This window comes from Grammomys surdaster, unplaced genomic scaffold (genome assembly GCF_004785775.1).
Source record: "Grammomys surdaster isolate TR1022 unplaced genomic scaffold, NIH_TR_1.0 191, whole genome shotgun sequence".
NCBI lineage: Eukaryota > Metazoa > Chordata > Mammalia > Rodentia > Muridae > Grammomys > Grammomys surdaster.
The window spans coordinates 6,679,319-6,706,897 of NW_021604636.1; the positions used below are offsets into that span (position 1 = coordinate 6,679,319).

At 41.9% G+C, this 27,579-nt stretch overlaps 1 protein-coding gene across 1 annotated transcript in view; it reads left to right on the top strand.

Moving 5' to 3' along the window:
• The window catches only part of Itgb6 (integrin subunit beta 6), a 70,095-nt gene extending 45,921 nt beyond the window's left edge, over positions 1-24,174 (top strand). Inside the window, exons 12-16 of the mRNA XM_028769270.1 lie at positions 4,800-5,022; positions 8,343-8,437; positions 13,172-13,291; positions 19,140-19,306; positions 23,719-24,174. Coding sequence (XP_028625103.1) covers positions 4,800-5,022; positions 8,343-8,437; positions 13,172-13,291; positions 19,140-19,306; positions 23,719-23,817 — 704 coding nt within the window. The 3' untranslated portion in view covers positions 23,818-24,174. The remainder of the gene's footprint in view (positions 1-4,799; positions 5,023-8,342; positions 8,438-13,171; positions 13,292-19,139; positions 19,307-23,718) is intronic.
• The last annotated feature ends 3,405 nt before the right edge of the window (positions 24,175-27,579 follow it).

Genomic DNA, 27,579 nt, shown 5'->3' on the forward strand with positions numbered 1-27,579 from the left:
TGTGTGTGTGTGTGTGTGTGTGTGTGTGTGTGTGTGTGTGTGTGTGTAAACCCACATAAATGTTTTTATTGGATTTAGGCAGGACACAGCCTATAGGTGACAAGAAGCTAACCAATGGCAAAGCCACCATCAAATCATAGGAAGGATGTATCTGCAGAATCTCACACTGCCTTTCTAGTAAAAACGCATGTTCAAAAAAAATGCTTTCTGAAGGTCTCAAGTCTAATCTAATCTAATGGCATAGACATTATCCCAATATTCTAGCCCCCAAATTCTGGATAAAAATACCTAAAACAGCAGGAATTGCTAACTAATGTGCAATTCCCCATTTCTTTCTTTCTTTTTAAAAATATGTGTAGGATATTGGGAATACACTCAACCTGTATACCATATAGTTAGGAAGGTCAGACAGTAATGCTGCTCTTCAAATCAGATGCAGGAATCACAAGAAACTCTACTTAGAAACCTCTACCAGTGGCAAGTTCTTTCACACTTCAGCAAATGTAAAATAATAATGATAATGATAAATAATACTCTACAGCCAGTAGCCTTCTCTTCTAAAATGTACAATAAAAGTAAATATAAATCCAGTCAGGATTGGTGGAATACCCTCCCTATGTCCGGGACCGTGCTCAGTGCAGGGATGGAAACTACACCACATTGTGAAGACACGCTGTCCTCCCAGCTGTAATTTGCCAAACTTACCTGATATGCCACTCACAACTTGCATGCATCTCACTTACTTCACCAGTAACATCCTCAATAGCGTGCTGTTTTTCTGAAAAGCTTTTATCCCGGATGTTCTTTGTCATATGGCGTCTTTCATCCATTTGTAAGCACTCAGAGATAGAAGGCTCCATTGATTTTGTTTATCCTTGCCTAAATTCCATTAGTCTATTTTGATTCTAAGAGACTGGGAGCCATACCAGCCAAATGATATTAGAGGAAAGCTTCTTGTGATTATGTACTTAGAGCTATTTTCCAGTGGCATTCCAGAAAGATCTATCCCTCTGAAAAAGGTAAAATTTTCTACATCTTGGGTTATCATCTTGCTTCTGCATGAGTCCTATATGAAGGTGCTGGTTTGGTGGCATGAACATGAATTATTATGTAGATAATTTGTTGTCCAAGGACATCAATTGACACCTTCAGTGACCTAGCCGATGCTCCTAGAAGGCCAGCAGAGTAGAGAGTTTCTAAGTTCTGAAAGGTGTGTTTTATATTTTTGCTGTGACAGTCCTTCTTTTTAATGTTTCAGGACAGGTATTCTAAACTTCTGCCAAGGAATTCTTGTGTGCAGATATATACTGGGGAGCCTCAGGGCACCTGGAAATGCACATTTATGAATCGTGTTAATTTTCAGAATAAATTACAACCTAGAGCTTTTTTCCTTTTTGTAGATGTTTCCCCTCTCCTGAGGAAGGAAAAAAAAAGAAAGAAATAAATTGGAGTTTTCAATCACTAACACCTAAAAATTAATTCTTGGTTTTCACCCAAATAATTTACTATCCTTAGTTTTTAATTCCTTGGCTCAATTATGAATTACATAGGCTATGAAATGCAGCTGAATGGTCTTCTTGTCATGGGTCCAAATAAATTTAGATGTATCCTTCATCTGAAAAGTATGCCACTAAAATATTATTCCATATAGAGAAACCCCATACACACAGAATACAAACACATCCCAGGAACACTGAGGACTGGAACCTGATGGAACATTGTATGAAAGACTCTTGTGTTCTCAGTCTCTTGAGGCCCAGCCACAAAGCCAGAAACATAGCCAACTACTCGAACCAAGTCTACAAGAGAGACAGCAGTCTTCCATCCTGTGGCAAATTCGCCAGCATCTTCCATGAGTGGAAGCATGCATCATTTATTTATTTTCACTTTGTTTTTAATAGAAGTATAGAACTTTTATCCCTAATAATTGATTTTGCTTGCAAACTCTCCCTCCAGATAGCTTTTAGAGATGACTCTACTAGGTAGACCCTGTGGAGCTCAGTTATGGGCCAGGCAGCATGGTAAATACGGGCACACGTTAACTTAGGTAACTGTAGATTTTGCTGGAAGAGCAAAGATGTGTGCAAGAAACCTTTATGTGTGCCATCTTTTTCTTTTCTTCCTGAAGGAAAGTATCTCTTATGGGTTTGTAAATAAATACTATTTGTTTGGCACACCGAACGCTTGTTATAATACTCATGGCAAGCACTCAAAAATCGATGGAGAGGGTACTTATCTGAAACACACTACTTACCATTTGTAGAGCATTTCATAAGTCATTTTGTGGCCTGATCCGGAAGGGAGCAATGCTCAACCATCTGCATCATTGGCTCTGCCCTGTAGAACTACTATGGCATCACCTCCCTCATTTCTCTTTTCTGAAATGCATGAAACTCCCTTCTTCTATCGTTATCCATCCAAGGGCCTAGGCACCTCCTCCTGCATGCTGAGTCTGCTTTGGACACAGTGTTGCTTCCATCTCCCTCCTCCTCTCCTGTGAGGGGCCTTTCTCCTGTTCGTGTTTTACAGGCTGATGTCTCCAGAGCTTTGGGGTGGTCTTGTGCTCTGACTGCTTGCCCTAGATGAGCTGATTCACGGCAACCTTACCTGAAGCCTTTTCCTAATGGATCCCAAGCCCCTTCTCTATACCTTTCAACTGCTTACTAAGATGCCCAATAGTCCTTTCTCCCCCCAAACTCAACAGAACCATAGAAACTCACTGTCCAACCCATCCAAAGCTGATTTTCCTTTTCTGCTTCAGAGTCATTCATTCATTCATTCATTCATTCATTCATTTACCATGTGATCTCCACTATATGACAGGTATTAGAGAACAGCAGTGACCATGAGCCAGCTTCCACATCAAGTCAAAAGGAAGCCATACCGCCAGTGTGCTATCCAGCCTGTTGACCTGTTGAGAATTCCGTCTCTCTTTCTTCATGCTGTGCTTTTACCAGTCTTGCCCTGCCCTGAGCATTTCAGCTTACATTGCTTATCAGTTCATCTCTGTTCTCAAGACTGCTGCCATGGGTCAGGCCCCTGCTCCTGCAAGATTTTGCAACTGCCTTTCCTGCCTCTCATTTGACCTTTTGGTGATGCCAGGATGTCTATACACATACCTGTCTGTTCAGGTCACTGCCTCATGTAAAATTTCATAAACTTCTGGGAAAATATTCTTTCTGTAGCCTTTGGGCTTCTCATCCTCTCACTTGAGACACACTCTGGACTTTCCCATCTCCCCTTTGTCACAGACATCTGCACCACTGCCTCTGCCCTGAGAGTCTACTGTGGCTATTGTACACTATTCCATCACCTCCTATGGTTTTCTCTCTCTGAAATGTATACAACCCCCTTCTTCTAACTGTCTTTGTCTTCCAAAATCAGCTCAAGCATCACTTCTTCTTGAAGCTTTCCCCAAACCCTATTTACTTTAGAAAGTCTTCCACCCCGCTTCATAGACGCGGCATTCTATATTATAGTTAGCCTGGTAGTAACAATGTGCCTGCCTCCTACACAAGAGGATAAATTCAGTAACCTTGTGCTGTTGAAGTCTGCATCTTTGTGGCCAAATGTACTCAGGACTGGACAGATAACTGACTCTTAGCTTCCATTACCCACCACATTCTAAAGCTAAAAATCAGACCAGAAAATGGTGAATTAAATTAGGATTATTATAACTTGACCCACTGGGAAGAGGGGGAGAAAACTTCCCAGTTGCTTTTGATCTTTCCTGGGACTAAGACCAGGGTTAGGGAGATTTAGTGATGAGCCATGTCATCTCTAAATCCTTTCCAGAGGGCGGCGGCTCTGCTTGCTATTGCTGTCACTTGGGCTGATCCTACTCTCGGCATGGAAGTTCTATTATACTATCACATCTTCATGTCCAGTGAACGCTCTGGCACAGAGTATATGCTCAGTTAGTATCAATAGATTGAGTAGTGAATCTGTCAGTGTTAACGGGATAGCTAACCAAGGGATGGAAAATTAGAATTTTTCACGTAGCCACACCACTGGAAGTAGATTTTTTATCCCTTTATTTTAAAAGGGAGTATTTTTCAATTCTTCCAGTGTAGGCATAAATCACAAGCTGAGCTCAGCAACTCTATGTAAGGCTAAACAATACATGAGTGTCTTAAGTGGAGAACAGCAAGGCGGAACAAACCCAACCAAAGCTCAGTGCTCTTCTCCCAATGTCTGTTGGGTCATATTTATTCTTTTTCATCAAACGTCCTTTCATATGTCCGCTATATCCAAACATTCTTTCACCTGTGTCTGCTTCAGGAAAACATCCTTTCACGTGTTTGCTTTAGCAAGACATCCTTTCATCTGTGTGCCCTAGCAAACCATCATTTAACATGACTAACTTTCCAAAGAACTAGAAGTTTCCACTTCACTTCAGCTTGGGTGATTCAGGGGGATGGGTATTAATCCAGGTCTGTCCTCTATCTCCATCTTAAAACCAAATGAACAAAATTCATCAAAGAGCTCCAATGGGCTTGTCTACACGGTCTCATTTTGACTGATTGTTTATTCCATTTGCTGTAAGTGATTTTCAGCTAGGAGACAATTTAGTAAATACACATAGTCAGCAATATCTCTACCCGCCCCCGAATCTGTCTGCCTCTCTGCTTCTCTCTTTGCTTCCTGTCCCTCCTGTCTCTGCCTCTTTCTTTGCTTCTGTCTGCTCCACCTTCAATCTCTGATAGTGTTTAAAGGAACTAGGAGAAGAGAAGATATTCCCCAGCCTGGAAGTAGTTTGGGCCATAAGCAACATTGCGTATGTTTTATATGTTTTACAGATAACGGTGACTGTGACTGTGGCGAATGCGTGTGCCGGGATGGCTGGACAGGGGAGTACTGCAACTGTACAACCAGCAGGGACTCATGTGCATCTGAGGATGGAGTGCTGTGCAGTGGGCGTGGGGACTGTGTCTGTGGCAAGTGTGTCTGCAGAAACCCTGGAGCCTCAGGACCCACCTGTGAACGCTGTCCTACCTGTGGCGACCCCTGTAACTCTAAACGGTAATGTCTCTACTTCTTTATTCTGTTCTGTAGCTAGCTTTCTGTGTGATTAATGTTTGAATGACATCTAGTAAACTCAAACTAATTTTGTCATCTGGGTTTGGTCTCTGGCAGACATTAAAAACTCATAGCCCAAGGGCCCCAGTCATCCTCTGTCTGGAATGTCAGCCTCTTACCTGCTTCTTTCTGGGTTTTGGTTACCCAAAACCACAAAGTCACATTTCTCTAGTGGCAGCTGATGTCCCACACTGATAGTATCAGCTGGTCTCAGTCAAATGCCCTGGAGGTATCCTGATGACACTAACAGGCAATCGGTATCTTTTCTGGGGAAACAGACAACCATCTTATGTAGACACATCTAGGCTGACTTTGTAGGATTTGTTCCCATCATGGTAGACCAAAGGAGGTAGAAGTAGGGAGACAATCTTAGCTTTCGCTTCTTTCCCCTTTATCACCGTGCACTCTGGCACTTCTGTGTGGTTATCATTACACACACAAATACACACACACATACACACACACATATACACACACACACAGAAACACACACATACACACACATATACACACATACACAAACACACACACATACACACACATATACACACACACATACACACACACACACACACACAAACATACACACACGGTGGGTTTTTTTTTTTTTGCACTGCTAAGACAATAACAATTAAATACACCCATATGTTTCTATTAAGACTGGTTTCTGGTTAGCAGTTTCACTTTACATAGTTGGAACAAATTTTTGTAGGTCTGAAGGTGGTCTCCACATGACTATTGTGGGGTTGCATTGTCTCTGGTAAGCAGTCAATGTGACCGAGCAGCCCATTCTTTTCATTGACTTAGATTCCTGAAATGATGACATTTGCATTTCTGTTGTAATCAAGGGAGAAAGTCCATTTCCCCCAATGGTTACCCACCAACCAGGTGTCAAAACTTTTCTGTCACTGTCCCTGGCAAACTGAGACACATGACAGACTGTGGAGCTTGATTCATACGACTTAGATAAAATCAAATATAAACTTTCCACTGTAGTTTGGACAGAGTGATTGCCTAGCACCCATAAGTCTCTGGTTCAATCCCCAACCACCAACAAAAAAAAGTAAAGTTTCTTCAAGATATAGACGTTTGTCTTAGTTAGGGTTTTACTGCTGTGAACAGACACCATGGCCAAGGCAACTCTTAGAAGGACAACATTTAATTAGTGCTGGTTTACAGGTTCAGAGGTTCAGTCCATTATCATCAAGGCAAGAATATGGCAGCATCCAGGCAGGCATGGTGCAGGAGAAGCTGAGAGTTCTACATCTTCATCTGAAGGCTGCTAGGAGAAGACTGACTTCCAGGCAGTTAGAATGAAAGACTTACAACCCACACCCACAGTGACACACCTACTCCAACAGGGCCACACCTTCTAATCCTGCCACTCCCTCGGCCAAGCATATACAAACTATGACAATGTTTCTTTCATTGCTTTTCTATCTCATCTCCTCTGTAACCATGAATCAGTACTTTATCTGGCTTATAAGATGTGATATTAACAATTAAAGTTGTTCCAGTTTAGGAACCAGCATCATCTACTTGCTGTTGAGGCTAGTTTTGAGATGGGTCTGTTCTTTCTTTTACTCACATGCTCATTTACCTGACAAGTATTAAGCACTTGCTGTATGCCATGAATGGTGTCAAAACATATACATGCAGTAAAACAGTTATGGTATCTACCTTCATAAGTGCTAAGGGCCTAAGGTAAAGATAGGATTTTATTCTTTGCCTATGTATATGTATACAGTGTGTGTATGCAGGTTTGCATGTGTGTAGTACAGATGTATGGTTAGTGCATGTGTATGGGTGTTGTAGACCAGGAGTAGTTCAACATCAGGTTTCTTCCTTGATCACTTTTCCCTTTATTTACTGAAGTAGGGTCTCCAATTCCAGATAATCTGGCTAGCCAGCTTGTCATGGATCCCCTGTTCTGCCTCCTGAGTGACTACAGGTGGCTGTCATACTTGTCCAGTTTTTATGTGGACTTTGGGGATCTGAACTCTGGTCCTCACACTTGCATGGTCATCCCCTAATCCCATTTTTTTTTCAGGTAATTAACAGAGATATGTGGGCTTCTAGCCACAGTGGGGATATAGAAGATGCTACAGAACTACAGGGCAGGGGAGACCAGCATTGCTGGGGCAGTCACAGTTAAATGCACAAAAGCAGTTTGAAGAATCTCTACCGTATGCTCCAGGCCCCCACCCAGCCTGCCCAAATATATTTAAAACACAAAAGCAGCTTCAAGCAAGACTTGTGCTTCCATTCCCACATAGTTGCTGATCCAAGCCTGCCTACAGAACAGGGGTTCTCAGCCTGTGGGTTGAGATCCCAACAGGGTCACATATCAGATATCCTGCCTATCATATATTTACATGAGGATTCACAACAGTGGCAAAATTGCAGTTGTGAAGTAGCAACAAGCTAATTTTGCGGTTGAGGGTCACCACAGCAACGGAAGTCCAGCTTCTGCTGAGCTCCCACGAGCATGGGGATTTCAGGTCCTTTGAAGACTGTCCCTTCCCAAGGCATGCTGCGTCCCCACAACAAGAAACATTTGCAGATCTGTCCTACTCCAAACTGAATCTCTTTGTAAAGTTATTTGTAGCATAAGATTAATTCAAGACCTACATTCTACTTTGGTCTACAGGCATCTTTAAAGTAGTATAATTTCCTTGTATCCTTGGAAATATACTTTTCTATAAGCAACAATCTTTTATTTAGAAGCCTGAATTAATGAAGATCTGGGTTATAATCCTAAGCCTTAAGAACCCACCATCGAGGCTTATACTTATTCAAAAGAAGTAGCAGGAAATTGAGTTTTAGAATCATCGCATTTGACATATATTAAGAGCACTCACCATTTGTAGAATCCCTGCTGAGATGTGGATCATTTGTGTTAAGAAGTTCGTAACTTTGTCTAGACTCTAGTCATATTTATGGATATAAACACTCCCTTATGTTGAAAATGTGAAATGAAAATATAGCTAAATCAAATACTGAAGTATATTTTTAACCCATCAGAAGCAATCACTACAGAAAAAATGATGATGGATAGAGGCTGTTATCAAGGCTGACTTGGGGGACTCTGATTATGGAGTAGAGATCAGAACAATTTAACATCCTCCTAGATGCCACTCAATCTTCTTTCTGAAAGTATCAAGAGGTCACTGTCACCAGTGAGACTGCGTAGGAGAAGACATGCCAGCTGCTTGCCTGTTCTCCACCAACGTGAGCTGATGAACTCTGTTGTCCTTCCACAGGAGCTGCATCGAGTGCTACCTGTCTGCAGATGGCCAGGCCCAAGAAGAGTGCGCGGACAAGTGCAAAGCCTCCGGTGCCACCGTCAGTGAGGAAGGTGCTCCTTGTCTTAAATCACTTGTACCAGGAGCTAGCCGCCCAAGTTCCTTGTCCCCATTTAGGGAATAAATGCAATTTCTAAAGTCGAAGAAATGATGAACTGAAGAAAAAGCAACTTAAAGTCGTGGCTAGTCTATTGGTCTCCGGCTTTGTTAGAGCGTTCACCCCTGTTTGACAGGGGCGACTGCAGAGAACTCTACAAGGCTCTATTTTCCAAACTACCAGGAAGAAAATTGAAGAAATGGCTGTGAGCTCCCACTGGCAGCCTGAAATTTTCCTCTATCTCGGGATTGCCTTATTTCGAGATAAGATAAAGTCTGAAGTAACAGTTGGCCTGACTGTACTTTACAGATTCTGGAAGTATTCTGTTCAGTAGCTTTTACTTCCAGCCTCTAAGCCATGGGTACATCACCATCTCCCCATCCCTCACAGCCATGGGCATTACATCACCATCCCTCCATCCCAGCCTCACAGCCATGGGTACATTACCCTCCCTCCACCCCACCCTGACAGCCATGGGGATTATATTACCATCCCTCCATCCCTCACAGCCATGGGCATTACATCACCATCCCTCCATCCTTCACAGCCATGGGCATTACATCACCATCCCTTCATCCTTCACAGCCATGGGTACATCACCATCCCTCCTTCCCTCTGGACTCATTCTCCTGATCCAAGAAACACTTATTCTAACTGATAATTACGTTGAGCTCCCATTTTCATCTGTCATATCTAATTATTTAAAATGAGAATCTAGTGGCAAAGATGCATCACCAATATTTAACAGGACTGTGTTATAGCTGGGCAGGACAGGATAGTATATGGCCTGTAGGACACATGTATTGAATGGATGGAGTTAGAATATGGAAACTAATGTATTTCCAAAATAGAATATAGAAAGACATTTATATTTTTTTTAATACTTTGTTTCAAAATTGTTGTGAAGCTACAATCGAATTCCTGGTGTGGCTGGACATGATGAGGGCTCATAAAACCCTTTGTCTGTGCTTTACTGGTGACCACAGATAAATATGCCAAATAGTAGCAAGTGGAATGAGAGGCCATGTGCTTTGTCTGACACCAAAGGTGAGCCACATGAAAGCACCGAGAACGAGCAGCATTTGTGGAGTGTCCACATCAGTAACTAATGTGTATCTCGGTGGATCTTCCAGGCTCCCTTCACAGCAGTGAGGATATTTACCAGCTGTCTCTGCAAAATGAGCAGAAATAGCAGAAAATGCCTGCAAATGACTAAACTCAGTTCGCCAGCAACATGGGGAATGCAGTGTGATGGGGAGGCATGTCAGTCACGGAGGTGTGAACCAGGCAGTCGCCGCCCGCCTGCCGTGTCTAGGTTCACAGTTTTCAGGGCAGATTGTCAGAAGTGCTTCATCTGGAGAGGAAGACTAGCTTCCGTGGCATTTAGAATATCTGTATCCTTCTTTTGTATTTAAACAAAGTATCTTTAAAAGAGAAGGATAGGTACTTTGGTTTCTAACTTGGAAAATGAAAATAGCCAGTGGACCATTCACTCTCTCTAAACAGTAACCTGGACAAACCTGAGTGAGAAGTCATTTGTCTGACTGTGACTTTAAAAGGCACCTTTCTTATAGCCTCTAATGTCACTGTCACACCACTCTGAAAAGATGACATCACATTTGCTCAGCTAAAGGTCTTTTAGCACCTACTTTCCTCTGCTAAGGACATAGAGTAAAACAGACATACTGTATAATTCACAAACTCACCCACCTTGCATGGGCGATGGGGGTGTGGTGGGGTGGGGTGGGGGGATGGGATGGATATATCTGACTTTATTAATTCTGTTTTAATCAAAGAGTCTTGCTTCTTAATTTACCCCACTATTCCAGACACTCAGATCATTGTTGCTCAATGTTTGTTCCACCAAACACTGTCTCTGAGAAGTTCAGTGAACTAAAGCATGCACAGCCATAGCCATTCTGGAAATGGGAAACTCAGGACCCCAGGGCTTTACAAGTCTTCAAAATTGCTATGTACATTAAATTAAGCATGAGTGTGAGTCACCAGGAGAGGCACTAAAGTGAAAAAGAGATTCTCAAATTTATCTCACTATAGAAGCCCCACCCCCAACACTCAGCACCATCATCTTTGGAAGCTGTTTACTTCCAGGACTTTAAGCTGATTGCAGAGCCGAGAGCTTAAAACTGTGAGTCAATAGTACAGACACTCATGTTTTCTTCATTTTTCCCTGGACCTTCCCAGACCTGCATCTCCACCTCCACCCCTCTATCCCGCACTCCATGGCGTTTATATGTCTTCCTTCACTAAGCATGATTTCCCTGGCTGCCTGAGATCTTATTTTCCCTGTATTATTTCAGTGGCAGTAATTCAAGTCTCACAGAGGAGGGGGTAGGGAGCGAGAAAGAAAGGGCCATTTTTCTATCAACAACAAAAAGAAAACCTTAGCAGCTAATTATGCAAATCTTTCGTTGCACGTCCGATAATGCTATTTCAACACGCAAACACTACAAAACAGGGCACATCTAGCCTGCGACGGTCAAGAAAAGAAACGGTGCAGTAATTAAAGTACAAGGGGGGAGTTGTGGCTCAAAGGTCAGGTCTGTAGTTCCATTAAAACTTAAATAATCCTGGCCAAGGAAAGTAAGCCTCCCTATGCTTCAGCGTGGCTATTTAAAAGAAAAGAAAGAGGCAGGATTAATATTACTGTGAAATGTGGATGATAAGCCATCGACATGCTTTCAACCTGAGAGTCTGACGTCCCATTAAGGGAGTTCTAGAGAGCTGTAAAGCTCTCACTGCTGTGGCCCACGCTGAAGAAAGAGATGCAAAATGCAAAAGCACACTCCCCAAGATTCCATGAATCTGAGTTACTGGAGTGGAAGGGAGGCGGTGGTGAAGGTCATATAAAAAGGACCAAACTGCGGCCTCAATAAGAGTGCCTGCCATTTACCACCAAACACGTGGAATAACCCCGGCCGTGCTCATCCGGTTGCCAAGAGCTTCCCAGATCTTTTCATCCAAGGCATCCAATTAGAATGCTTATTAAATCATCGCTTAATGCCCAAGCCCTGTGTGCATCACAGACTCTCCCATTAAAACACCTCAGATAGGTTCCCAGAATTGGTATTTTCGAATCTCCCAGGTGAGTCAGATGGCCATATGCATATGGAAATGACCAAATGAGGGTCATTTGCATTTTAGTCCCCAATAGTCATGTGTACATAAATAGATGCTCCTAATGAGTTCAAAACTAGTTAGTTCACGTAAATCTATTGTACAAAATCTCATTTAGAATGCTGAATTTATTATTTACTGGTTCCTATTGTCATGAATGATATAAGGCATATTAGTCATGGATCCTATTGGGTTTTTCTTTTAAAAATCAAATGCAAGGATGACAAACAATAGCAACTTAATTTTCCATATTTTATGATTAGCATTTCTGTGCCCTAAATAGCCCTGGATGGGCTGGTTTTTTTTTTTTTCTTGTAAGAACACAGACATCACACACACACATGAATGAATTCTATCTTATTAGCATCTTTAAATCTTTAACATCTTAAACTAATGGGAAAAAAATCACAGTCTAGGAAGAGTAGGTCCAAGATTACCTGGGACAATTTGATTTCCATAATCTGTCTTTGCACACTAATATTGGCTCATATAGCATAGGAGTTTAGATTAAATGTTATTTTAATTACAGGTTTCTGAAAAACTGTAACAATGTCATCAAAAAATTCTAATTTAGAATGAGAATTATGAAATTAACTTATTTTGCTTTATTTCTGAAAGTCCTAGATTATTTTGGCAAGGGTAGCTGCGACACCATAATTTTTGATGTGTGACCTAGGAGTTTAAATTTTTTTTAAAGATTTATTTATTTATTATATGTATATATGTGCCCTGACTTCATGCATACCAGAAAAAGGCATTGGATCCCATTACAGATGGTTGTGACCCACCATGTGGTTGCTGAGATTTGAACTCACGACTTCCAGAAGAGCAGTCTGTGCTCTTAACCGCTGAGCTATCTCTCCAGCTCCTAAAATTTTTATTAACAACTACTGTCATGAAATTCATTTTCTAACTCTTGAATAAGCTTCATGAGGAAAAATTCACCTTCTTGTTAAGAAAGAGGGTAGGCTGAATGTCCGACAGCTCTTATCCTGAGTTCCTTCTAATCTGAAGTTTCCCTTTATCCTGCGGGTCTCTGAGCTACACGACACCTCTGCCTCAGTTTCCTGATATTAATTTCTTCTCCCCATGCAACAATGCAAAGCCTGAAGTCCTGGCTACACCACTGTGAGAAGTCCTCTGTATTAGCATCAGTATCCATCTACACTGAGCAGCAGTGTAATCTAGCCGTTCTCCCAGATGCTCTGTGCTGAGAGGACTGTGCAGCCCCCTCATTACCATAACCAAGGCCATTCTACTCCCCAGGCAGCTGTGGGCACCTGCTTCGAGCTTCTTTCACTCTATTGAAATCTGCTTCCTTCAGATTAATAGGTAATTTTGATGGTCAGTCCTGATTGACCACACCTGGAGCCATTCTTCTGGAACATAACTAAAAACCAAAGTTCTCACTTGGTGGGAAAACCCTATGCCTTTCATTTCCCACTCGACAGTATTGCAAATTCTGATTTGCATATTAAACTCAATACCACTTTGCTTTAAAAATTATCCCTTTTGAAATCTCATCTAACCTAATGAATGACTCTTTCATCTGCAGATTTTTCAAAGGATGCTTCTGTCTCGTGCTCTCTACAAGGAGAAAACGAATGTCTTATTACATTCCTAATAACTACGGATAATGAAGGGAAAACCATCATTCACAACATCAATGAAAAAGGTGAGTGCCTTGTGTTCTATTACCAATGTCAAGTGATACCACCTGGTCGAAGGCATACAGAAAGTCCCCTGAGGTAGCTTGCCAAGAAAGACGTTACAAAATTTGGGGTGAAGTGCTTCTCCAAAGGTTGAAAAAATCCCATTAAAGCCATTGCTGTGTCCTCGTGTCTTTTATTAAGACGAGGTAACATGATGACATTAATTTGGACCAGGCATCACCTCCCTAGAATCTACTGGCACTGTAGAAAGGTTAACCAAGAAAAGGATGTACTCAACAGGCGTGTCTTTTCAGAAAACCTGGCAAGAAGGACTATGATGGTTGGTATAAGCTTGGCCCAGGGAGTGGCTCTATTAAAGGTGTGGCCCTGTTGGAGTAGGTGTGTCACTGTGGATGTGGGTTTTTAGACCCTCATCCTAGCTGCCTGGAAGCCAGTATTCTACTAGTAGCCTTCAGGTGAAGATGTAGAACTCTGAGCTTCTCCTGCACCACGCCTGTCTAGATGCTGCCAAGCTCCTAGACCTTGATGATAATGGACTGAAGCTCTGACCCTGTAAGTCAGCCCCAATTAGATGTTGTCCTCATAAGAGTTGCCTTGGTCATGGTGTCTGTTCACAGCAGCAAAATCCTAACAACTTTAAGTGGTGGTTCAAATACTATTTTGTTGTGCAACCACTCTCTGAGATTGTGGGATATACTTGCCTTTCCGAACATCTTATTTCCTCATCTGTAAAATGGGAACAATAACGGCACAATCTTTTAAGAGGTGACTCAAAGGATAAGCGGACTAACAGGGAATGTAACACGTTTGCCAAAAAGTGTCCTCGCAGCAATGGACATCAGTGACAATGTTGGATCAGGAAAGACACATGACAACAAATAAGGGTGTGGCCACAGAAGATGACAAAGTGCCAGGTCAGCCAGCATACACCTATAATCCCAGTATTCAGGAGACTGAAGCAGGAGAATTACTTTGAGTTCATGGTAGCCTCAGCTCAGTGATACCAGATCAGGCCAGGCAGGAGCCCTTTGCTTCTGTGCTCCTGTGGATTTTCAACCCTGTCAACACATGGAATCAGTTTCACATAATTCACATAGGAACTTTCCAATTCTATTACATCTCCACCCAAGGGAAAAGACGAGTTTATATTACACTGGAAGAGAAACAGTAGAGAACTTAGCTTTAAGAAGCTTTCAAATTGTGTGGGTATCCGACTCTTCTGCAGCTTATCTAAGATGTTTGTGTCCTGAGTCAGCAGGCCTGTGGGCACTGAGTCTACATTCTGACAATCCAACTTACCACGGATGTTTCCAGCTCTCCTCACAGCCACTGTGCTAACAACCTTAACTGAGTTCTGAGACACTCACAGGTGCCTTGAATTTTCTGTCTTTAGCAATGACCTATCTCTCCCTAAAATTTCCCCAAAAATTGACAGATGCATTTTCAGGCTTCATCAGACTTGGGGTTGGAGTCTAATGTCTGGCCCAGACAACAGCACCACATACAGGGTATAAAAAGAAGGGTTTTGGTGTTGGTATTTCTTTTTCAGTGTGCTGGTAAATGTTAAATCCTGATTTTGAAACTGAAAGTATCCAATTGGTATCACCCTAGAGGTTGAAAGCCCAAATAATATCAAAATACCTGCAAAGTAGGTATAAACCTCATATTCTAATCAAGAAAGGGATGAGAGAAACATCACATTGCTGTACCAAGGGCAAGGCAGCTGGAGGTCAGGCACAACCCCTGAAATGTGGGGGTGACTGTAAACACGGTTTTGCTGTTTGTGAGGGTGGCAGGGAGCTCCTGTTGACAGGCACTTAGAAACACCATGTACTCGTTTCTGAGCTATTCGAACACAAAAGGCATCTTGCAGCCATCAGTTAAGAAGACAGGGTGACCCATGCTCTGTGAGACCAGATTACTTCATAAGACAAAAATCCTGCCGCCTTATTATCAGCTTTGTAAAGTCAGCGTCTCCAGCTGCACCCCAACGCTGTGTTAATTGCCATAGTGACTTTAGCATGATATTCTGAAATCAAAGCTACCCCTTAAAATATTGATTCTATTGGAAAAACCCATCCCAGACAACAAAGCCGCTTCTGTAGAAGGCCTTGCTTTCAGTGTGCAGGCTTTTGTGCTTGGCTGGTTTGATTTTTTTTTCCTTTCTAGTCTCTCCCCACCCACATCCCCACCCTCCACACCCATGGAACATGCCTTCGGCTGAGAAATACTGTATTGTTCCTGAACTGTTGTCTGTTCTTTTATTCTTGGGCACGGTGTGAGTGACACACCACGCACCATGCTTCAGATCCCTCACAGATGCCTGACATCTGTATATATAGTATAGCATCTTCTTTATCCCTATTCTTTTGTAGTAAGGGAAAGGGAAGGAAAAGCTATCTCCCTGAGATTTCACTTTCTGATCTTCTGACAGGCCCAAGGATACCTCAAATCCCCATTTCTGGATAGGCCTTCCAGAAGCTCCAAGGTGGTAGCCTACCCCCAGGAGACTGTAGTGCCTTCCTCCGGCAGCACTGAGACCTGTGGCTCTGAAGGTAGACGCTGGGAGAAGTAAGGAGGCCAAATGAAAAGCCAGGAAAAGAAGGGAGAGGTTAATGATTGCCAGTATCCTCTACGCAAATTGAAAAGGGAGCAAGCTGGTCCAGGGTGCTCACTGTTGCTGAGGAGGCAGGGTATCACTCATCTTCCTTCTTCTATCTGGATAGAATGTCAGAGCCTACAAGCCATGCCAGAAATAAAACAGACAAAAACAAGGACAGTTGAGCCTTCCTTGCAGAAAGAAGCCAATCACATAACTTGGTACAGGCCGAGCTTGCACGATCCATGCCCTTGCCTTCTGGGAGACAGAAAAGGGAGGGGCACAGTCTCTTGGTGTATGGGGCCCTTACTGGTCCACATGTCTAGTCCACAGATCAGTCATCATGTTTTCTATGTGCTGATGTCACACAGTATCCTCCACAACTCTACAGAGTGAGTATCAGTATTATTTCTGTTCTGCAGGTGAGAAAGTCGAGGCTTGGAAGCAAACACCTCGCTAGGTCCCTCAGTGACTGAACATACATCTGTTTGCTTGAGGACCTCTAACAGCCTGGCTTCGAGCCCAGGCTCTTAACCACTGTGCTACACTGCCTCCCACTGGCTACACAACTGTAATATATATCTGAATCTAAAAGATGCCAGCATTGTCCAATAGGGACTGTTAGGTGAACCCTATATAAAATGTATCATTTCCTAGAAACTTCATTAAAAAGTCAAAAGAGATAGGTGAAGTTCAATTTCTTCACCAGTCTCCAAAATATTCTCATTTCAACATGAAATCAACACAAAAATCAAGGTGTTCTATATTTTTCATTCTTAGACTGTAAGATAGTTCTTTGCTATTTGTAGTACATCCTGATTTAGATGTCACATTTCCAGTGCCCAATAGTCATGTATGGTACAGCTAACCGCTTAGACAGAGCTGAGAGTTCGATATTCAAAACCTCAGCATTAGGTAGAGCAGTGACCCAACCTGACAGGCAACATTACACATAGGACTAGAGCTAACCCTCTCCTCCCACCTAGGTCGCTGTCTTCAGTGACCAAAGGAATACGGAGAGCCTGAAAAGTAAGAGTCTGTGTTCTGATACCTACCTTGGAACTTGGGCTGAATCTTTTCTTGAGAAATTCACAGAATCCAATGAGCCTAAGTTTTTAAATGATTCTCTCTCCAAAGCCACACCTTTTCTCTGTTGATTCTCTAGTTGAACACCCTCCTGATTCATCTTCCAGGTAGGTATAGGTCCCAGCAAGCTACATTCTTCTGTGACTAGGAAATGTTCTGTCCCTGACCAGAGATTTCTTGGCCAAAGATCTAGCTGGATCAGTGTATTTTCTCAGGGACACAGCCCTGCTTCGTTTGCTTGCTACAACGCAGCCTTTAGCTCTTGGCACTATAGTAAGTAGGCCATTAGCAATTCTTATTTCTTCATAATGTCCTTATATGGTTTTCTACCCAGAAAACGTGTGTGAGATGAGGCATCACACTGTTAAGGGGTCATTAGTCCCCTTAGATTCAGGTCTGAAAAGCCAAACAATCCATCCTCAACGTTCAACTCTCCTTTATTAACTGTCTAAGAGTAACATTATAGAGGGTAGGCTAAGCCTGATTCTTTTCTTTCCCAGACACTGCCAGGTTTTTGTCTCACCTCTGATGGAGGATGCAGATATTTAATGATCTTTTGATGTGGAATTTCTTCCCAGGGAAGCAAAAGAAGGACTTAATTATAATGCTTCATTAAGAGAGTCATCATCTTGCACATACTGCAAGGATCATCAGTTGTCTTGCTGTCAATGGAGGAAGGCGCTATCTAACTGCAAAATTACACTAATACCATCAGATAGAGCCAAAATGGCCTATCATGGAATCTTCAAGTTGAGCGTATCTAATTCCCTACCCTTTCTTGATCATAAGAACAACTTAGATACTGTTAATAATGTATAACCTGTGGTATTACCCAAGACTTACTGAAACAGAATATCCTGGGCCAGGGGGAGGTCTAGAAGGCTGTGGTTTTGATAAGCAAGACCACCTCAACATATTTCTGTCTAGGCAAGCGGTCCATACTCCCAGTCCTTGGTTTGGGTCAGAGTCTCACTGTGGAGCTCAAGATGGCCTTCAACTTGCTTTGTAGCCTAGACTAGCATCAAACTCCTACATCTGCCTGCTGAATGCTGGGATTGCAGGCATGACTAACCAGGCTAGATTAATAATTTTTAACATAATCCTGAGACTGTTCACAATTCAAGGAAATTCTTGACAAAATAATTCTATGTACCAAAGTAGCTGTGATGTACTCAGGGGAGAATATTTTGGAAAATGAAAATGTGGTATTTTTATGGTTCTTTAAATAGTTCATGTATATTAATTGCCACTTTGTTTTACTAACGTTTTAAAGTCAACTATCCAATCTATAGCCAATTTTCCATATCTGCGGGACATTTAGGTCCAGGTCCTTCTGTGACAAAGATACCAAAACCTGTTAATACTGAAGGTCCTTATATGTGCCTAGAATTTACACACATCTTCTCATCTACCTGAAATTATTTCTAGGTTACTTACAAAATGTGATATGAGAGTTGAAATGTAGCTCAGGAGGTAGAGTGCTTGCCTAGCATGTATGAAGGCCTTGGTTCAATCCCAAGCACTGTACTAAACCAGGTAGAGTAGAATACATCTGTAATCCCAGCATCCCAGCACTGGGGAGGTAAAGACAGATGTTCAAGGTCATCCTTGGCTGTAGAGTTTGAGGCCAGCCTGTGATGCAGGAGACATTATTGAGAGGGGGGAGGGGATAGAAGCCAAATACAATATAACTGTCGTCTCAATATTTATTACACTTACCATTTAGAAAGTAACACCAAGGGGAAAGACAGGGCATGTTTAATAAAGACATATTTATATTTTCAATCCATAGTTTGTTGAATCTCTGTATATACAACCAAGAATTTACAAGGCTGGTTATAAATTCATTTTTTGGATTGATTTGAATCATTTGTTTTACTAAGAATAAATACAAATATATCTTTAAACAAGTAACTCAGGTTTAAAAGAAAAAAATCCACCAGACAAGAAGGTATCAGCGTGTATTTCTATAAAAAATATTTGAATAGAAAATCCAATGAGGAAGGTCTTTCCATTCCATGAGATGGGCATGCAGCTTAGCAGAATTGTCCAGTGTCCTATGCTCTGGGTTCAACCCCTGCATCTCAGTGAGGGGTCAAAAAGCCTTCTTACAGTCAAATACTCATTGTGGCAGCTTCTAAAGATTATTTCATCTGCTCCCCTAGACTGCCCCAAACCTCCGAACATTCCCATGATCATGTTGGGGGTGTCACTGGCTATCCTGCTCATCGGTGTTGTGCTACTGTGCATTTGGAAGCTGCTGGTATCATTTCACGACCGGAAAGAGGTTGCTAAATTTGAAGCAGAACGATCTAAGGCCAAGTGGCAAACGGTATGTGAACTCTGGAGACCTGATGAGAATGATCAGGGACTCAGCCATCCTCTATAGAGTTCAGACGTTACGTCTATGATCACTCTCGGTGTAGCCCCAACAACAGCTTTAGTTCTATCTTGCTTAGAGAACAGAAGAAGCCATTGTCTGGACCCGGGTTGTTCTCATGATGTAGGATGTCTTGGTGAGTGGGGTTGTAACAGCTGAAGAGGCTCATGAAACTCCTGCTATGGTGACTTGGGGCTGTTGTGGAGGCAACCTTCTGAAGTGAAGCATAGGCACTGTATCTAAACATTTCTGTAAATTGATTGTGTTCTCTCTAATGGGGGAATGTTCATGGATAGCATGACAGTTCATGCCAATTTCCATGGAAATACTTGTTACGGGTGTACAGATGCAAAGTTGACAGGCCTTTTCAAATACCAGGTAGTATTTTCTGAATAACATAAAAATTTAAGTAGCTACAGGAAATAAACCTCTAAATATATGTATTCAATAGATATAATTTAAATGTCGTCTCAGTAGGCAAACACAAAACAGGACTACAATTTTCCGTGTTTCTTTTCCACAGGAGAGATAATTACATTTCCAGAGACCCCTGGAAACAATTTCATGGTTTTAATTTCATCTCTCAATCTCTAATGGTGTGTCTAGTTTCTAATAGCAATTATCTTACACCGCTGATTCCAAAAACAGTGAGCTCACTGGAGAAAACGCAGGCAAACACGACTGTGCCTTTGGGTTCATCTGCCTAAATAAATTGATGTTAACACTATTTTCCCCTAAGCCTATAGCAATATCCTCAGGTCTGAAAGCAAATGGAATTTTCCATTTTTGATAATGAATGTTTATATTTGGGGGAATGATTTCAAACTAAGCATTAATGTACATCACAGGACAAAGGCCAATAAAGATTTTAATCAACCTTATCTTTTGAGTAAAAATGCCTTGGCTATAATAAGCAAATGTGATCTGTGGGCTTACTTTGTTTGAGTCCTGACTTGAAGAATCCAACTGTAAGATTACATTTTTATGACAAGTGAGGAAAGGTTGATACACAGCAGATACTAGAATGATAGCAAGGACGTATGTTTAATTTGATTAGGTATGACACAGGCATGGTTATTTACAGAGTACATATCTGCACTTTTTTAGTGCACCAAACAATTACGTAGGAGTAAAGGCAAATGAAGGTAGATTTGGGGTTTAAACTAATGGAGACAAAAGTTTGAGAGCTCCTCAATGTTTTGGTACCAGTAGAGTTGAGCCCTGATTGTTAATTTGTTCTAAGAACAGCCTGTGGTTGAAGCTTCTGGAAATAATAAGCAGGTATTCTCATTCTGCAAGCAAACATGTGTCTATTTTGTAATGCATGTCTACTAACCAGCATATTTTAATGTTCTCAGACACAGGCATGAGTGCTGGCAAATGATTAATATCTTTAGAATAACGTTTTAATTAACAGTTAATTTCCTCCAAAACGTGAATTTTTCTCCCTCAGGAAGCTACACATGACTGAAATTCAAATGCCAAAGTTTAGCCATTTCTTCATCTAAAATGGGACAAAACCACGCATTAAACAGATAACAGCGTAAATGGAAAATATTATTCCCTCGCTCAATTGAGTTTCTTTGAATAACAAATGTTTGATGTTCCCGAGTAGATGATGACTAGGTAATAATTATTCATTTGCATGCAAAAGAGGTTCAATTCAAAACTTCAGTGCAAATCTCACAAACATGTCCTCCTCCTGGGACAAACGTATGCTTGGTGCGTACATTTAAAGTTCTTCAATTTAACTCATTTAAAAATCTAAAACCTATTTCTTCCCAAGGGATGAACTCAACTGATCTTTAAAACCCAGTGAGCTCACCTGACCCATCGGACCCCTGGGATGCTTAAGGGGACAGAGCTGAGAACAGATCCCTGCCCTGACCTCCTGAAATATTTTGTCAGAGCTATAAAAAAAAAAAAAGTTATCTTATATTAAGTTAAAAAAAAAAACCTCTCAGCATTTTTCTTCTGAAAACACGAATGAAAGATATTTAAATTCATCTCTTGGATGACAAATTATTAACTTGAGACAAAAAAAAAAAAGGTTTAGCCTGACATTTCTAGGAGTCATGGATTGATTTTGTTCTATGCTAAACAAATTGTGTCTGCAGTTGGCAGTTAGGCGATCATTAAAAAAGGTGCGGGTCATGATGGAGCTTTCTTGTTACTGCTTTTGTTCAAGCCTGAAAAAATGTGCCAGAGCTTTGCAGAATCCAGCCATAAGCCGTGGCCTTGATATTCGGGGAAGTCCACCTGGTCACCTTATATACTTAGAAACTGGCCTTGTCTGAACGTGGACACTCACCCACGGCCCTAAGCCTGAGTCTCAACTGGACATCCCACAAAGGGAGATCAATAATGAATAAAGACAACACTGGCCACTTCCCCTCCTGCTCCTCCTCACAAAGCCCAATGCTAGCATGCTCTCCTGAATTCTGACCATCAGCAGAGGTCAGGCTCCACCTCCTTCCTTCACCTCTGTAGGAATGTGGACTTGTTTCTTGTCCAGTTATCATCTCTTCCTACTAGAGTGGGCTTTTGGTCCATTGAACCCCTGCAAGGGATCCATCCCTGAACTAGTCCAGATTAAAGGAAGAAGTTTAGAAATAACTGAGACCTGCACAAAATAGCATTGTATTGCCCTGTCTCGTGAAGCTTGAGCTATTCCCTTTAGAGTTCCTATAAAATCTATTTTGTGGGGTTACTGAGATGGCTCAGTGGGTAAAGCATGCAAGAAAGAAAACCTGAGTTCATATTCTTACCAACCATGTAAAAGCCAGATCCAGCAACTCAAATCTGCAACTCCTGAGTTGGAGGGCTTGGAAACTGGCAGATCCTGGGGCTCACTAACCCATCAGTATAGCCAAAATGGTGACCTCCACAGCACCAAGAGAGACTATGTCTCAAAGGGAGTGGGGGTGGGGGAGCAATAGAAGATACATAGCATTGGCCTCTTGCCTCCTATACACGTCCATGCACAGGCATACCCATCTTAATACACACACACACACACACACACACAATTCTATTGCATATGTAGGTTCATTTTAATATGATTGACAGATATGGGGTAGGGCCTATGAGCACGTACTAGTCCTACAAAGGCCTAAGCTGGCCTTGATCACACTCTATTTGTTTTTCCTATTCCATAACCCCTCCTCTCCCTTCAGTCCAGGCTTTGGCCATCATAAACTTAAACTTCATAAACTTCTTTTGAGTTTTATTGCAAATGAGACTTTACACCTACCTAAGACCATAGACATCTTATTCACCTTTAAAGGCTGTTGCTGCTCAGGGCAGCTGGATTGACCTACCCAGGCTTCCCTTAGGAGTGCAGACAACACAGGGAGCTGGCTTCACCCACCAGGGAGCTCTAGCCAGGGAACTACTGGTTTTTTTGCCCCCAGTGCAGAGATGGCATTAGTCTCTCTAGAGTCACATGACCAAGGGCACTTGGTCAGAGGTTGGATCACTGGTTGAAAGCAATATAGACATAGTTTTAGGGGTGATTCCTGCTCAGAGGAAGTGTTACCACAAATCTGAGGGCAAGGGTAGGTGAATTTGCTGATAGCAAATACAATTTTGGTAAGATGTAGATGATCCCTGGGGTATTGTAAACTACATCTACCGTTCATCCCAAAGTCCCGTGGTAAACCAGGCACAATTCCACCAAAGTTTCACAGAGTACAGAAGAGGGGGTGACCAAGAGTGTGTGGATACTCCTTCCATAAACAGCCTTGGAGACTGCTAGCCAGTCAGTCTATCCAGATTTGGGTGGGGTCCTCCCACTTCCAGTATAGGAGGCAGGCGTGTGGGTGCTCCTCCCACAAACCTACACACAGCCCTGGAGAGCCAGCCAGCCAGTCTAGCCAAACAGATGAGCTTCACCCTGCCTCTCCCCCCCTCCCCCAGCCCCAGCCCTATCAACTGAGAGACTCTTTCAGAACATAATGTGGAAGGCCAGCAAGCATGGCTCTGAGGGTAACAGACATTGTTGTCAAACCTGCTGAACTCAGTTTGCTTCTTTGGACCTCACAGTAGAAGGTAAAAACTGGCTTCCAAGGCGCCCTCCACAGGCATACAGCAGCACATGAATGCCCTTCTACTACATGAGTTAGTGTAACAAAATTAAAAGTCATAATTTTAGAGATGTACATACACATGTGCCACACAATAAATAAATGAGATAAAGGTGAATAAAATTTAAAATATCAAAATAAATTCAAATATCTTCCAAGTTTGAGCTTGACTCTCCAGTTTGAACTATAACACAAATGTTTTAAGATATGAAAAGGGCATACTAACAAAATGTATCTCCTTTTCTTTGAACCATTCCCCTTCCCTCCTTCTTTCTTTAGGGAACCAATCCGTTGTACAGAGGCTCCACCAGCACGTTTAAGAATGTGACCTACAAGCACAGGGAGAAGCACAAAGCAGGCCTTTCCTCAGATGGGTAGGCAGACCTCCTTCGGCAAGAGAAAGTCAACTCTGCTTACGTCAAAGGTTAATGCACTGTATGATTTGTCTTTCTTTGTTGCTTCAGAAGGAGGTTGACTTAATAACAGGTCATTCAGAGATCAATCATTCAGGGCATGAAGGTGAGACATTGTTTGCAGGTTGGAAATAATCGAGAAAAGAATATCCCAAGCAAAGAGGTGAAGTCAAGACCCCTTGAAGAATATGAACTCTGTTGCATTAATGCCTCAAAAAATAATCATCAAAATAATTCCCGGGAACTTGATTTGCGCTTGAAAAATGTTCAGAATTAGAATCTCACTTGCTTCCTGAATCCACCTTCCTAAAGTCTTTGTCTCCAAAAATTCCCAGAGTCCTTAGGGCCGATTATTCAAAAACTTGCAGAAAATCTCCTATTTCCTGAAGGAATTTGTTTCTTTGTTTGGTTTTTGGGGTTTCGGTTTTTGAGTTTGTTTTACTTTGTTTGTCTTGTTTTATTCTGTTTTGTTTTGTTTTACAACAATCTGCCTGTCTCTGCCTCCTGCGTGCTGGGATTAAAAGCATGCCACAGCATGCTCAGCCGTCTTAATTTTCAGGTATGAGAAATGAGAGTCTGAAAGAATTCGGATCTCCCAGTGATCTCCTAAGTGAGAGATTTGAAAATTAAATGTTAATCATTGTCATGAGCTTGTACACTTAAAAGACGTGGACACACAAGTATTTTGTTTCAAAGATGAGGAAGGGGTAATTAGGGTTAGGTTATTACATTGCCACTAACACTGAAGATACGGGGCCTCCATGCTCAATTGCCCTCTGGTTCCCAAGTTTCCCTCCTATTATTCCATATTTCTCAATTATTGCACTCAGCTACAGTCTTCAAAACTACACGACTGTCATACAAAAGTGTCCACTTTAAAAAAAATCACTTTAAGTTATTCACTTATCAATAAGAGTTTCAGGAAAAGAAAAGAAAACTTGGGTAACAGAATGAAAGGTCACACAGCTATAGATCAAATGTGTCAAGACTACGAAAGTCCCTCATGGAGTCTGCCCTTCCTATAGGATATTCCTATCCCATATGCACCACCCAGCATGCACTTCCTAGCTTCAGAGGGTGGACATACCACCCACTTGCTCTAAAAAGTAAGACCACGTACAAAATCTACGCAGGCAGACAACGAACAACCCAGTAGCAGATTGGAGGGATAGTCTCTGGAGTTTCATTTCTTATGGTTACTGCTGCATTCATTACAAAGCACTTTTGATCTCACTGGATCTCCACAGAGAAGCTGAGAGGATAGGAGCTGGGTACAGACTCTCAGTCTCTCTCCTGCATGAGACTCTTTTGTCAGTAAAATGATAGAAGGATTGTATTAATTATGGTATAACTATCTTAGTTTGAAAGTATACTGACACAAAACAAATAGCAGGTAGGTCCCTGGAATGTGGGCCGGTTGCTGTATTTTTGTGCAGTGTGTATTGCCTTAACTGGATATTAAGGTGAAGCCACTCCCTAGGTGAACGACTCCATGTTAGTGGAAGCTTCAGCGGCTGTCCGTTGAATTGTCAGCTTGGTGTCAAACCTCCTTCACTCCTGCCAGATAAGAATGTGTACGTTTTCACATCGTCTAGATTCTTTCTCTTCTGGTTTTCAAATAACTCAGGTAAATTAGTCAGTGAGGGAGTACACAGGTAAATTTAAAAGAAAAATCTTGATGAATCTCCTTTGGATCCCTGAATAGTCCAAGACCTTGGAGTCTGAAGCAACCAATAGATGCACTCTCAGTGATATGGTGGCACTGCCGCTGCCACACGGGGCTGTTTGTGCTATTTTCTGTTATTGCTGAAATGGGATTTTTAAAAAATAGAAGTTTCTCTCATATGTGTATCAGGAAGAATTTGTTCTTTCTCTAATTACTGTTTTGACCCAAGGCAGGACCTTGAAAGGGCCAAAACATTAACAGTAGTGCTTCTGTTCACTGAAGAATTATGTTACATGAAGATGAAATGGTTGTGTTTTTTTAAAGTGGTTTTATTGTGTTTTGTGTTGGCATAAATAAATGTAATTTAAACAATGAACACTGGTTGGATGATAATGTCTTTTATTTACTTGGTACAAATCCCTTTCTTACATTTCTGGATCTTTCTGTAAATTACTCTGACTTGCTTTGGTGATTTCAGTCAAGAACCAAGGAGAAGAACAGAACATTATCCTACATTTGATAAAACCAAGTTCTTTATGATTGGTGTTATGGGTTTAAATATTTCCCCTGAATATTGCCCTTAAAGAACCATGTCTTAAACCCTAGACTAAAATTACAGATAGAATCTTTAAAGAGGCACATAAGTTTAAATGGGGTGACAGTGAGAGGCCCTAATCCAGGTGGCTGATGTCCTTTTGAAGAAGAGGGGAGAGGACAAAGATGAACACTCCATGGCACAGGGAGAAGACTGCCATCCATAAACCAAGGACAGGGACCTTATTGCTTACTTATGGTCCTTTTTATTTGTACCTATAAATGTCACATATGGGTGAAATGGCAGTTCCATCCTCAAGTTTTTTGAGGAATGCCCATGTTCATTTCTATCTTGCTGTAAGACGTATATTCTCACCATCATCTGTTCCTTTTCTCCCACATTCACACCAGAGTTTGGCATTATTTTTTCTTTAGGAGAGCTAACATGACTATAGTAGGGTAGACTCTTAGTATAGTCTTAGTTGTTGCTTGTAGTTTTAAGCTACCTGCCTTTTACTTTGCACTCTGGAGCTCCTACCAGGCTTTCCTTTTGTACTACTCACCTTTGGTCTGGGAGGAGGCCGCACTACCAGCCCCCTCCTGAGACCCTTGACATATAAACACAGTTTGTTATTTTACAACTTCTAGGGATAACGGCTCGGCATTACTATCTCCGGCCTGGAATAATGTGCCCTTGCCAATTTATTATCTCCATCTCTCCACATGCCCTAAACTTCAGTGGCTAGTTCTACCTAGCCCCTGCCAAACATCCTTGGCCACCCGCCTGTGGCAGAGGCCACGGGCCCCAGCTCCCTCTGAGATCTCACATGGTTGCTGTATTCTTCTTCCTCTAAAGCATGGCAGAAAAGTCCCTCTCTCCTTCCCTGTGTCTGCCTTTTTCCTCCTGGAACCCAGAAAGTCCCACCTGTATCTTCCATACAGCAATTGGTCCCCAGTCTTCTTTACTGACAAATAAAGAACCAATTGGGAAACAGAACTTTAACGTCAGAACTACCCCCTTCACTTGGTTTATATTTTCATGATGACCGAAGATATTGAACAGTTTTTCATATATTTATTAGTCATTTGCGTATCACTTTTTAGAACTGTCTATTCACCTTATTCTTTCATTTATTGGTTTAGATGATAGGATATTGTGTTCTCTCTCTCTCTCTCTCTCTCTCTCTCTCTCTCTCTCTCTCTCTCTCTCTCTCCCTCCCTCTCCCTCCCCCTTCCCCCCCCCCGTGTGTGTGTGTGTATGTGTGTGTGTGTATGTGTGTGTGTGGAGTATGTGATATGTGTGTGATGTATGTCTAGGTGTGCATATGACGTATGCATGTGTGTGATGTATGTATGCATGTATATGCACATAAAGCCAAAGGTCTACATTGAGTATCCTCTTCAGTCAGTCTTCACCTTGTTTTTTTGAAACAAGATTGCTCACTGAACCTGGAGTACACCAGTTGGCTGGACAAACTGGCCAGCTAGCCCTGAGATCCTTCTACCATAGTCTTTCCCCCATACCCT